Source organism: Ostrinia nubilalis, chromosome 13 (genome assembly GCF_963855985.1).
Source record: "Ostrinia nubilalis chromosome 13, ilOstNubi1.1, whole genome shotgun sequence".
In the NCBI taxonomy this organism is placed as follows: Eukaryota; Metazoa; Arthropoda; class Insecta; order Lepidoptera; family Crambidae; genus Ostrinia; species Ostrinia nubilalis.
In genome coordinates this window covers 14659910-14673060 of record NC_087100.1, presented here as the reverse complement: position 1 = coordinate 14673060, position 13151 = coordinate 14659910, and the positions used below count along the sequence as shown (strand labels likewise).

The 13151-nt window shown below is 35.9% G+C and overlaps 1 protein-coding gene across 1 annotated transcript in view; it reads right to left on the bottom strand.

The window, feature by feature from the left end:
- LOC135077347 (uncharacterized) overlaps positions 1–942 on the bottom strand; it is a 59736-nt gene extending 58794 nt beyond the window's left edge. The window contains exon 1 of the mRNA XM_063971872.1: positions 922–942. Coding sequence (XP_063827942.1) covers positions 922–942 — 21 coding nt within the window. The remainder of the gene's footprint in view (positions 1–921) is intronic.
- Between the last annotated feature and the right edge of the window lie 12209 nt (positions 943–13151).

Below are 13151 nucleotides of genomic sequence, written 5' to 3'. Positions count from 1 at the left end.
GCAGTAAATTGTAAAAGTTACTTCTCATTGCGTCCCATTAATCGTGGCAGGGCCCACCACACTTCCCTGTCAATTAGCGTGCGCTGCGGGCTAGCTATACACTCCAGCCTTAGTAGCTTGAAGAAAATGAGAATTTATTTAAAAGGAAATGCACTTGGAAATGCGTTAATAGTCGGTGTTGTAATTTAATTATGGATGCATCTTAAGATTTTTTATAGTAGGAAAGTTAATCTTCTTCTTCTTATCGTGTCGACAACAAACCTACAAAGTGTCAGCCCAAAACTTCAATACTCAATATTTTATTGCATCCATTATATGTACTTACAATTAGAACATTATGGGCCCTGTAGGGCACGGCAATTAGGAGAGAGGAGGACCACCCTAGATCAACCGAAAAATGTATCAGAAGTTAGAGTCTAAATTTACACTACATCGCTACAAGAGTGGCGTTAATTTAATTATTGTGTGTGTTTATCGCGGTTTTTTTATTATTAGTCAGGTGCAACGTAACAGAAAGGCAAAAAATAGGTTTTTTGTTGATACATGAAGGAAAGTTATTACAAGCTTGGTTTGATTGCCTTAGATCGCTGAGTGTGTGTATTTTTCAGTCGCTAAAAAGGGCGTGCAATTTAAAATCTTCGCTATCCTATACTTAAATTGGTAAGAGAAAACCCAAATTTAATATAACTACACTTGTATAACTGTTTCAATAAAATGTTGTTAGAGAAGAAATATACGTAATTTTCATGCGCTAGACAAAATACAGACTCCATTAAAATAGTCCGAAACTTTGACAAAAAAGGTAATCAACTTTGACGAAGTTGCGAGCAAAAGCGAGTGTTAAAAATTGTCGCTACATTCGCGTAGCACTTTCGTAGTCGCGCTACGGCTACGACTATCTCGGCTACGAATTGTATCTACGAAACTTTCGTAGCGCGGCATTTGTTGGTTGTCTACGAATATTCAATGCATGTCGTTTCTTTTGTTTTAGTGGTGGGAGTTTTATTTTTTATTTTAATCCAGTGTTAATAAAGGCTAATCCCATCAAAAACAATACTTGTCAAAAAAACCAAGTCTCGCAACTCAGTTGTTCTACGGTAAAAAGTTGTGAGATCCATGTAATACCAAGTCCAGGCCAGAAAATCTTTAACGTTTTACATAAATTATTGACTTGGCCATCGCACTAAATAATTTAATTTACACGTGTTTTCATGCGATGGCCAAGTCAATATATTTATGTAAAACGTTAAAGATTTCCTGGCCTGGACTTGGTATTACATGGATCTCACAACTTTTTACCGTAGAACAAATGAGTTGCGAGACTTGGTTTTTTTGACAAGTATTGTTTTTGATGGGATCTCATTTCTTTTTGTATTTTGTAGACAGCAGTTATGTGTCTAGAAAACTGGACCGAAATTGAAAAATTTTACTCGACTTGGCGGTTGCACTACCGTGCCCCCAAATCTCATTTCTTTTTGTATTTTGTAGACAGCAGTTATGTATCTAGAAAACTGGACCGAAATTGAAAAATTTTACTCGACTTGGCGGTTGCACTACCGTGCCCCCAAATATTTTAGTTTTTCCTTGATTCATACACCAAACACTACTTATATTCCAAATTTGAAGCTTCTAGGTCTGCTAGAAGTGCCTTAGAGTTTTGATGATCGGTGAGTCAGTGAGTCAGTGAGTCAGTCAGTGAGTGACAAAATTAAGTAACTTTGACCCGTTATAATTCTTAAACTACTGGTTCAAATTGAATGAAATTTTAAATATACCGTGTCTTTACAATGCCTGCATAGCTAATGAAAATTCAGCCTTCTAGTTTTATCCACAACGAAGTTACAGGCGGTCGAAAATGGCCTGAATTGCTTCGAGAAAAGGATGGTACGGCCGTGCCGCTTTTTTGCTCGACTTGGTGGGGGCACTGCCGTGCCCCCAGATTTTATATGTAGGTATTGTAGACACATTGTATTTCGTTGAGTTTGCAATATTGTATTTCAAGCGAGTCGCATTCTGTGACGTTCGTCAATCGTTCCCTACAAAGCCCGCTACCAAGCCACTATTGTAATTGTATTGCCCATTGTGAGATCAATATATTTCGACTGTGACCTTCGGAATTTCACTCAGTAAACCTTCTGACAGAGTAAAGTAACTCCCATAGACACAGATAACACACAAACTACACAGATGCCAAAGTGGTGACCTCAGGTTTTATACATAGTAAGGTATTACAGTTTATTATCTGTGCCCGCGACTTCGTACGCGTGAAAATAGTTTGAATAATATTTCCCGTTTTTGCAACATTTTTCTTTACTACTCCGTCCCTATTGGCTGTAGGGTGACCTATAGCCTAATGCCTTCCTCGATAAATGGGCTATCCAACATAAAAATATTTTTTCAAATCGGACCAGTTTTTTCCTGAGAATATCGCGTTTAAGCAAACTTACAAACAAACTCTTCAGCTTTGTAATATCAGTATAGAGTTTTTCAGTCTTAATAAAGGTTGATTTTCTGCATAAATTACTAATCTACACTAATATAATAAAGAGGAAAACTTTGTTTGTTTATTTGGTTGTAATGAATAGGCTCAAAAACTACTGGACCGTTTTTAAAAATTCTTTCACCATTCGAAAGCTACATTATCCACGAGTAACATAGGCTAAATTATATTTTGGAAAAAAATAGGGTTCCGTAAAATATCTAGATAATGTAGTCCACGCGCGCGAAGCCGCGGGCGGAAAGCTAGTAATGCATATAATTATTGAGTAATGACAATTCATCATCATCATCATCATCATCATCATTTCAGCCACAGGACGTCCACTGCTGAACATAGGCCTCCCCCAATGCTTTCCATGTCGATCGATTGCGGCCTGCGTCCAGCGCTTCCCTGCTACCTTTACGATGTCGTCGGTCCACCTTGTAGGTGGACGTCCCACGCTGCGTTTTCCGGTACGCGGCCTCCATTCCAGAACCTTTCTGCCCCATCGGCCGTCAGTTCTGCGTACTATGTGCTAATGACAATTCATTACTCAATAATTATACACTACTCAATAGTAGATCATAGCTGAGTGAACATCAATCAGTTGTAATCAATTCAATGATATTAATATCGTCCCTTAGCTAACAACACCGCGTAAGTCATTTTTACCAACTTTACAGGAGACGAAAAAAACTGTTTATTTTAAAAAATCGATGGATTTTTCCTATTGTTACTTATTAAATACTTTATTTAGCGGTTAAGAAATAATTATTTATACTTAATTTGTCAATTTACTTTATTTTAACCTATATTTTATGACTTGAGCGGTATTGACTGATATTTTTGTAGAGTTAGGCGGTGTTGTTTGCCGAAATGTAAAGGAATAAGGTATTAATAGATGATTTACAAAGAAAAATATTATTAAGAATTATTTAAAAAATAATTAAACAATCATTATAACCTATGTATCTTTAACCTAAACCTTAAGAATCACAGTGTTTAGATCAAATAACTGTGATGGGGGGCCTTCGACGCGAAGCTGGGCAAACGAAACGACAATGAGCTGGAAGTGGGGCAATTTGGGTAAAGAGAGAGGAACGCACGTGGCTAACTGCTGGCTAGCTTTATGGAGAGGGATGATGAACGTCTGCTTCAAAAAGCCAAAACAGCGAAAGTAGATTTCGCTGCATCCCAATGACGCTATGAAATATGAGATCAACTTCATCTTGTCGACGTAGAAGCATGTTGTCTGTGTGGTCAGTTTGGTCAAAACAGGAAGCAATCACCAAATGGTAAGAGGCACATTAAATATAAGTCCGAATCTCGATAGATGTCGACTGATAAAGTCTACACTCCACCCAGCGTCCATCCAACCCCGAAAGCTCAACTCGAGTTTCAAAATCGTTTCCAATGCCAGGACATTGCAAAAATGTGGAAGAGTACAATGGCAGGTTCTTGGGAATTGCCCAAATGACTGGGTCTAAGGTCTTTAAAACCCGTCGTTTAAGAGAAACAAAAAAGATCTCTGATCTCATCAATAACCTTATAGAAGAGAGCCGAAACATGGATCTGCAGTCATCTGAAGATGCTACTCAGTATCGGCGTCTTAACAGATAGATCTCTAAGTCTTTTGACACGCGACCTACGCATATAATACAGACGATTGAGCATAACAAGGGCTCTAAGGTGTTCGTAAGAGATCAGTCTGTCTGTTGGCCAAAGCCAACTGACCAAGCTGAAGACCGAGAATAACGTCGGGGCCTGAGATATTGAAAGAGGTGGAGAAGTTCTACGGACAATTATACACGACAGTGTTCACACCTGTTACAAATCCAGCTGCAGACCCAAGAGCTAGATTGACCCGACACAATACCTAAGATATCCCGAACGCCAGTCTACACGAACTTAGAATAGCTCTGGAACAGCTGATAAACAACAAAGCCCCGGGTGATGATAGAATTACGGCTCAGCTTTTGAAAGCAGGTGAAATGTCGATGCTAAAGACTCTTTGGAAGCTGTTCTATTCCGCCATTCTCGAGGGAAAAACTCCTACGGCACGGCACAGAAGTGTGGTGATACTCTTCTTCAAAAAACGGCGATAAAACCTTGTTGAAGAGTTATAGACCCATCTAACTTCTGAACCATGTCTACAAGCTGTTTTCGAGTAATTATGAATCGTCTAGCTTGCCAACTCGACGTCTTCCAGCCTCCTGATCAAGCTGGTTTCCAGGCCGGCTAGCAGGCTTTAGTGTCTTAGATCACATACATACGCTGCGGCAGATTATACAGAAGACCGAAGAGTATAATCAGCCACTTTGCCTGGCGTTTGTGGATTATGAGAAAGCATTCGATTCGATTGAAACCTGGGCAGTTGTTTACGCCGTTTATGTCCTGCTTGTTGTAATTGTGCACATAAAAATTCATCACCTTAACTCGGAATACTTCAAGAATCAATTCCTTCTCCATTAATAGTGTATTTCACTTGTATAGCTTCCTAAAAGAATTAAAATACAGTTTGAAACACCGCCTAAGTTTGAAAAAAAAATTGTAAACACCGCTTAAGTAAATGAAGATATTTTCTATTATCATTTCCTTATATATTAATACGCGTAAATCATTAAAAAATACATTATTATATAGCTTACCTCTTAATCTTCTATTAAAACTTCTTTCATAGACCTTTTCGCGATAAAACTCACTTAAAAATATAAAAATTACAGAGCGCGAAGAAACTTTACGAGAAATGTATGGCAGACTAACGACTTGAGCGGTGTTGCGAGGCAAACCGACTTGCGCGGTGTCACTAAAATTCAAATTACGGCTTCTTATTGGCTGAAATTTATAACATGTGACCAATGGTTAGACGCGCGATGAGCAGATCTATCCAATGGCATTAAAATGTCAAAACCGCCAAAAATCGACTTAAGCGGTGTTGTTAGCTAAGGGACGATATTCAAATGATGTAATATTAGGATAACAAAGCCTGATCTGTTTACATCTCAAATCGGATCGGATCCGGAACTCAATTCTGGCAAAGCAAAATAAAGTTATGTAATAAACCTCACTGAAGGATAAGCTTTTGCTTATATTAGAGTCAAAAAAGTTGAATTCAGTCATCGACTTCAGAAATCAATTCTAGAAAACTTCAGTAAATTGCAAATATATCGTCGATATTTTTCGAATTCGTAATGAATTTGCCTGTGTACCTTTTGCTATTTTTGTAGCTTTTTTTTTCATTTAACATAACATTAATGAGACCAAAAGCGAGGCTTTTAATCAACTTTTTGAGTCGTGACTGTTTTTTTGATAATATTAATTAATTATACAGGGTGTTCCAAAAAGTAGTATCAAGCCGAAGCCCAGAGGTAGAGCATCAGTAGGGCTTATGTATGTTCAGCGATTTTTGATCGTTTTCGAGTTATGATTGTTTTAAATTTCTGTGCTTAGGCACTTTTTAGTCACTGTGCCTGTGACGCGAAAAGTTAAGGTACATGCCTGTATTTTTATTATTGTTAGATGAATCATAACTCAAAAACTATCAAAAGTCACGGTGATTGGCTACCCTAGTGATGCTCTACCTCTGGGCTTTGGCTCGACACTATATTTTGTGACACCCTGTATAAAAGAGCCATGCACACTCACAGTTTAGATTAAACGCTTCAAGTAATACAAACTGCTAACAAACTTTATCTTCATACTTGCATATCATGCTTTCGCAAGTTGTTTTTCACGAAGCGCGGAAGCTCAAAGTGCGGCGAGCTTAATCTTAATGATATGAGCAGTCAGCGTCGCCTTTTAATTGGTACGAGGATGTATCAGGATGCAGGATTACGGGCGAATTTGATATTTTCATAAATTAACGAAAAAATATTATTATTGGTACGAGCTTTCAGTTTCAGATTCAATTTGTAAGGTTAAGAAAAATAATTTCATCCTTTTAAAGAAAAATAGCTTTTGCCTCGTTGAGGGGTAAATTAAAATTAGTTGTTAGTAACAAGACCGGCTTATTATACTAGTATCTTTGTTTTTTTTCTTATCTTTATTTTTTAATAAGTATCTTAAAATTGTGAATAACATATTAAATTGTATTTTGAGTAGGTATTATGTTTTAATTATTATTTTATTTTTGAATCATCGTTAGGCGTATTTACTAATTTGTGATGTTTTTTGTAATAAAAATTAGCTACAGCTAAAGTCTGGTCCGTGAGCACGTAGAATCCCGTCCAATGACCCCAAGCTGCCCATCCTTGTCGCTCGCACGTAATTATGTTGCTGTCGCGCTCGCACACTCACTGCGGGCGCGCGTCGCACAGTCGCGACAGCAATATAATTACGCGCGAGCGATAAGGATGGGTAGCTTAGGGTCATTCGACGGGATTCTACGTGCTCACGGACCAGGCTTTAGATTAACTACGTAATAATGAAGTTGATAAATTGTTTCAGTGATGTCAATCCATTAATAATGTAATTCTGCAGTAATTAGTTTTTCTTTTACATCTTTAGTTTTGTTAACAAAAGAAACCAATTACGCGACTATTATTGGCCAAGTAAAAACATTAATTAAGATGCCTAATTGATAACGAATTAATTTGCTTTTGAAATATAAATTAGTTTCTTTTTATTCTGTAATTGTTTTAGTACGCACAGATTGTATTGTAGAATTTTAGCTGTTTACAGTAAATAAATAGTTTTAGAAAGAATTTAGGAATATGGAGGTAAAATGGAAAAAATAAGCAAAATTTTTTTTATGCATAACAAGGCAGGTATTTGACTACAATCGTACCTGAAGTTAAGTGGGATTGTTATATTATTATTTATTAAATTGATTATATGGCTAAAATTCGGGTTTATTAGAATTTCAAATTTAAAACTCTACCTCTGGGTTGCACCATCTTACTTTAACTTTGACAAACGTCAAAAATCTGTCAAACTCCATACAAAAAGCACCGGTTATCGTCACAGTTACGGTCAAAGTTAGGTGGTGCAACTCAGGCTTATACTACTACAACTACTAAACATAAACAAAACTATAGCGAATAATCTAGTGTAGTCTACTGACGTCAATATATTGTTTTAAAAAACAATTAATTGCCCATGGTCTGTTCAATAACAAATTTAATTGCTGTTCGTGCACTTTGTACTTTGTTCCAAATTACACCACTACAAAGACATGGAAGCATCCCACTAGTGGGACCCTATTCCAATTACGTGCGTGGTTCAAAGGTAAACACGATCGATCGCAACAGGGAAACTGCCCGCGGCATTCTTTTGTTTGAACGGATGGTTAAATACAATCCAATTCCAGCGAATACGAAGTTATCGCAAAATATACTTTGGAACGAGAGCAGTAAGTTTATTTTTAAGTGAGTGTGAATGTTTTAAATATTGAATTGAACGACGTAATGAATGATACATGCGTGTTAATTATGAAATGCACAGCTCCAAAAAACGAAGTGTTGATTTTCAAGAAAAGCCTAAAATATTTTTGTACAAATAGGCTTTTAAAAAGCGCCCATTACGTCCCTACCATTGCTTCTGAACAATAAACGGGCTGCTCAAGAAACTCGAAGTAATAAAACGATATTTTTTTTAGCTTAGTTATTTAATTTTTAGCGTTGAGAGTCGCATCTCAAACTAATTTGTAAATTCAATCCAGTGTCCAAGTAGCTCAGTTGGAAGACCAGTCGCCCGGAAAGCGGAAGGTCGTGGGTTCAATTCCCGCCTTAGGCAGTTCGATTTTTTCAAGTTATTTATAATTTTCAAAATCTCTTTTTTAGCGTTAAGAGTCGCACTTCAAATTAAACTTGAATTGTCTAAGCTTAGATTCCCACCTTAAGCAACTCAATATAATTGTCCAGCTATTTAAAAGAATGTGATGATGATTGTATATGTTACGGTCAATGTGATAAATGTTAAAATTATGAATAATCGCCGGTTGTTATGAATAATTACCTCATGATTTGGTAAATGTGATTAATATGAGGTCATTTATGTGTGTATAAAACTAAATAGGCGGCTTAGAGGTGGCCCAAGGGCCACCCCCGCCGCACCTTAACCTATTTTTCACTTTAAATCAAAACATTATGTCATGGGCATCATGGAAAAGTAATATTATGCAAGAAACATTGGCAAACTCATTATGCCAAATTATATTAATATATAATATCAAAACGTTCAAAAATTTTGACTGTACACGAGCACGTACACAAGATGTTGTTCTCTTTTATGATATTTGTTAGTACTAAGGTTGAATTATTAAATAATCACTGTTAAATGTTATTAATTTATCACTTTTACCGCGAATGTCGGTAATTATTCATATTAACCGGTTATTATTCATAATTTTCAATTTATCACATTAACCGTAACATATACATATTTTTAGGTAACGCTTCTTAGCCGTCGAGCAACTTTTGGTCCCCATGCATTAAAGCATTTAAAATCAATGTGATAATTCTCCATTTTGTAGGTTGATCTACTGTCGACTGACGAGTATTTATTTGGCTGAAATTCTCGAGATTGCTTTCTTTGATTGAACGTGTTATAAATGTACAAAAAATATTCAAAAAATGTTTTGTGGTAAAAATGAAAGCTCGACTTTTATGAATGTGTAAAAAGTAAATGTGGTTTTGCAGACAAGTGTTTTTTATTAAAGAAAAACTGATTTATTATTTTTTCTTTTAAATTGTTCTTTCTTGTTGTACATTTCAGTACAGATATATCAATATAAAAGTATTCATTTATTTTCAGTGTGTAAAGAAACTAGCAGATATTATTAATAGAAAACAATACAGTATATCCTAAGTAGCAGCTTAAAATTATAACGCCCGTATTCACAAACATTACTACGAGGTCTCACAGTGCGCGTGGACGCACAGGGTGACACACGAACCAATCACAGATCTCTATTCAACGCTGTGCGTTCGATTTGCTGCTTCACTTAAGCAAGCATCGTTTGTGAATACGGGCGTAAGAAGCGTTATAGATCGCTATGCAAACAGACCTGACCTTTTTGATTTCAGACTAAACCTCGTATTTTTATTGTTTCTTTAAAGGAAGTTATAAATACTTGTTTATTATTCAGAACAAAGGAAAGGAAATGACCGCATAAATCTGTCTGGACAAAGTACAGATCGATGTCATGAAAAATAAATCTTTTTACGATATGAATAATGTTGATATCTGTATTTTAAATGATTTGCACCAATGGCTCTGATTTTCTATAGATACGGTTCTCATTATGTTATATGCTGTGATATAATATCGTTGTAATAAGTAAGATTTGAAACAAAATGTATCTTATGTACGTGTTGTGTACGTACACACAGAACGATTTGAGCAGTTACCACTATCAGCCCATGGTTAAACTCTACTTTCCTAATGAATCATTATTAAGCACTTTTAATGCCTATTTGATACTCTATGACTTAAGACATTAATACCACTTGAACGTCATTATAAGATAACCTCGAAGAAAATATCGCAACTGCTCATTATTTTACATGCCTCAGTCGACTACACAAGGCTGAGTTGCATCACCTTAACTTTTACCGTAACTATAACTAAAACCGGTGTTTTGGTGTACGGACTGACAGACTTGTGACGTTTGTTAATGTCAGACGGTGCAAACCTGTGTTAGTTGTTAAAAAACATTGCAATAGAAACACTCTTTCATAACTCCATTACATGACCCAAGAATGGAAGTTTCCCAACTACGTTTGTATGTATTTGTAAACCAATCATCATACAGAGACCATCAAGGGATACTGAAACATAAATCACCAGAAAATAGAGGCCATTTTACTGTATTCTTTGTTTTCTTAAGCCGTGTTTGCACTAGCCGAGTGAATTTAGTCGGGTGACGAGTGATAGTAACTAAACGTGTCCCAACGTCAAAAAATTTTTCGAGTAGGTTACTAAATTGTTAAATCAAGCCAAAAGTCGAACCTTAACTTCGAACTCTTAGACTTACAATTTTTTAAAAAAGACTCTTTATCTGGTCTTAAAACTTAATTAATTTTAAATGTTTGCACTTTAATTGAAAAAAGTAGTTTGAGTTGACAAAATAGTGACGTCACTTGGTTGTATTGCCATACAAAATATATGGGAGAGTATCATTTTGACAGTTTAAAAAAGTAACGTCAACGGTGTCAACACGACCCACTAAAACGAACTGTCCTATGACATTGACAGGGGCCGCCACCGTCAATACCGGATCGCTGGTTCCGATTTTTACAACGTTGGAAACTATATGAACGATGGTGGCGCCACACTGTCAATGAGTTTGGTGGGATAGATCTGTGTAGTTCATCTGTATTACTCTACTAGTGCGAACAAGCCTTTACACCAATGGAAGGACAAAGTTAGGATCTTGTTGAGACAAGTTCGGCGATAGAATAACTTCCATCGACATGTCACATCAATATTGTTTTTGTGTTATACATTAGCCACTTATCCGAGGCTATGTAGCAGATAATACGACAAATTGGGAGAGAAAGATCATTTTCTTTCGCAAGAAGAAAAGAGTTAACCAATATCGTAAATGTGTGTGTGGTACTCGTAATTGATTTGTTAATGAAGTGACTAACGCCCGTATCCACAAACATTATTATGAGGTTTCACATTGCGCGTGGACGCACAGGGTTACACAGGAACCAATCACAGAGCTCTATTCAACGCTATGCGTGCGATTTGCTGCTTCGTTTAACCTTTAGCTACTGAGGTGGATTTAATTTCACGTAAACACTGACGTGGGGGCCTGAGAGGCCCGTACATATGTGTGCTTATATTTAAAAATATATAATCTTTTTAGGGTTTTATGTTTAATAATTATTAATAGTGGTTATATTTAAATACAATAAAACGATTTTCATATAAATTAATTATTAATAAGTACGTATTATTTCAATATTTAGAAAACATGTAGCATTTTTTGGCAAAAATCTCATGAAATCATGATTCACAAAGTTATCATGAAAAATATTCATAAATTCAACAAATCAACTTAGAATCTTAATTTTCAATAGTCTTTTTAGCTAATGATATATCAGTAATCCTAATATGAAAGAGGGGGAAAAAAATTACACACATCAAATAGTGCGAATTAAACACAGTCTGGATAAACTTGCTTTGCTCAGTGAAGGAAGCCATACATATTTTTAAAACGTAGATTTGATTTGAATCTTCAAAATACATGTATAGCACTTTGTTTCATCGTTTAAATCTTGATAGACAGGTACAGGCTTATCATTTCCTAGCATACGTGCCAAAAACTACTGTTCTTCTATTTTTCGTTAAATGCTGGTTATTTTTACTTCCGAGATACCGCTTTCTCTCGGACGACGTGCTGTGGGCTCCATATTATAGGTTTTTTCAAATTATCTCAAGAAAAGACGACAACTAAATGAAAACTATAGACAAAAAAAGTTACGCCAATACTGAGGTGGGGGCCTGAGAGGCCCACAAGAAACTTTAAAATTAATTTACCTACTGAAATTGCGCGTGCAATCATGTGCACCGTTGTTGACAGCCTCGGCGCAATGAAACTTGAAGGTACTAAAAGATTCGCGTGTGTCGTGCACGTGGGAGAGGAGAAATTCAACAATTTGACTTTTGCAAGGCCTGAGAGGCCCCCACGTCAGTAGTTAAAGGTTAAGCCAGCATTGATTGTAAATACGGGTGTATTATTATGAATAAAAAATCTCTTACAACTTTACCTTAGGTTTGTTGTTGTCTTTTCTTGCACTGCTCAAGTATTATATTTTGTTAATCGGACCTTAGTATAGTAAATTTTATACATAAGTAAGTAATTCAGTAATGGACAAATAAATATTTGTCCAGAATTTCAATTAGTTCCAATTTAACTGTAATTAAACGAAGGCGTTAAATATCACAAAATAAGAAACACTTTTTGCTGAAGTTCACAGACACTATTCAAAAAGTCTGATAAATTCACACTGCCTGTTTCATAGAAACTTTACATCGACTGAATAGACTTTTCCTCAAATAACATCTTATTTGGCAACTTGCAAGTTCGGTAATGGACCGCCACGCGCGTGACGATCGCAAAAGTGTTGTCTGTGGTAATATAAGTAGACGATTATCTTTATAATTAAATCTAGGTACATAAATATTGGTTAACTAGCTTTCCGCCCGCGGCTTCGCCCTCGGCTTCGCCCGCGTGAAATTTTGTCAGTAACAGAAAAACTAAATCGCGCGCGTCCCTGTTTCAAAAACCGGGATTTAAATTATCCTATGTCCTTTCCCGGGACTCAAACTAAACTCTATACCTACCTTTCACCAAAATCGGTTCAGTGGTTTAAGCGTGAAAGCGACACAGACAGACAGACAGAGTTACTTTCGCATTTATAATACAGTGTGAGTCACGTTAAAGTGTACATATGAAAATAGATGAAACTAGACCTATTTTTATCGACAAAAAAGTGGTCAAAAATTTTTTGAGATTTTTTTTTAATTTTTTATAGAATTTTTTTTCTACCAATTACTTATTGTAAAGAAAACGTAATAACTTTTAAACTAAGCAGTATATCCTGATAAAATAAAAACAGTAATAATGCTAAATAACAGGCGATACTAAAAAAATACACACAATACACAAAAAATGCCAAAAAATAATAAAAAATGATACTTTTTGAAAAAAGAACTGCTT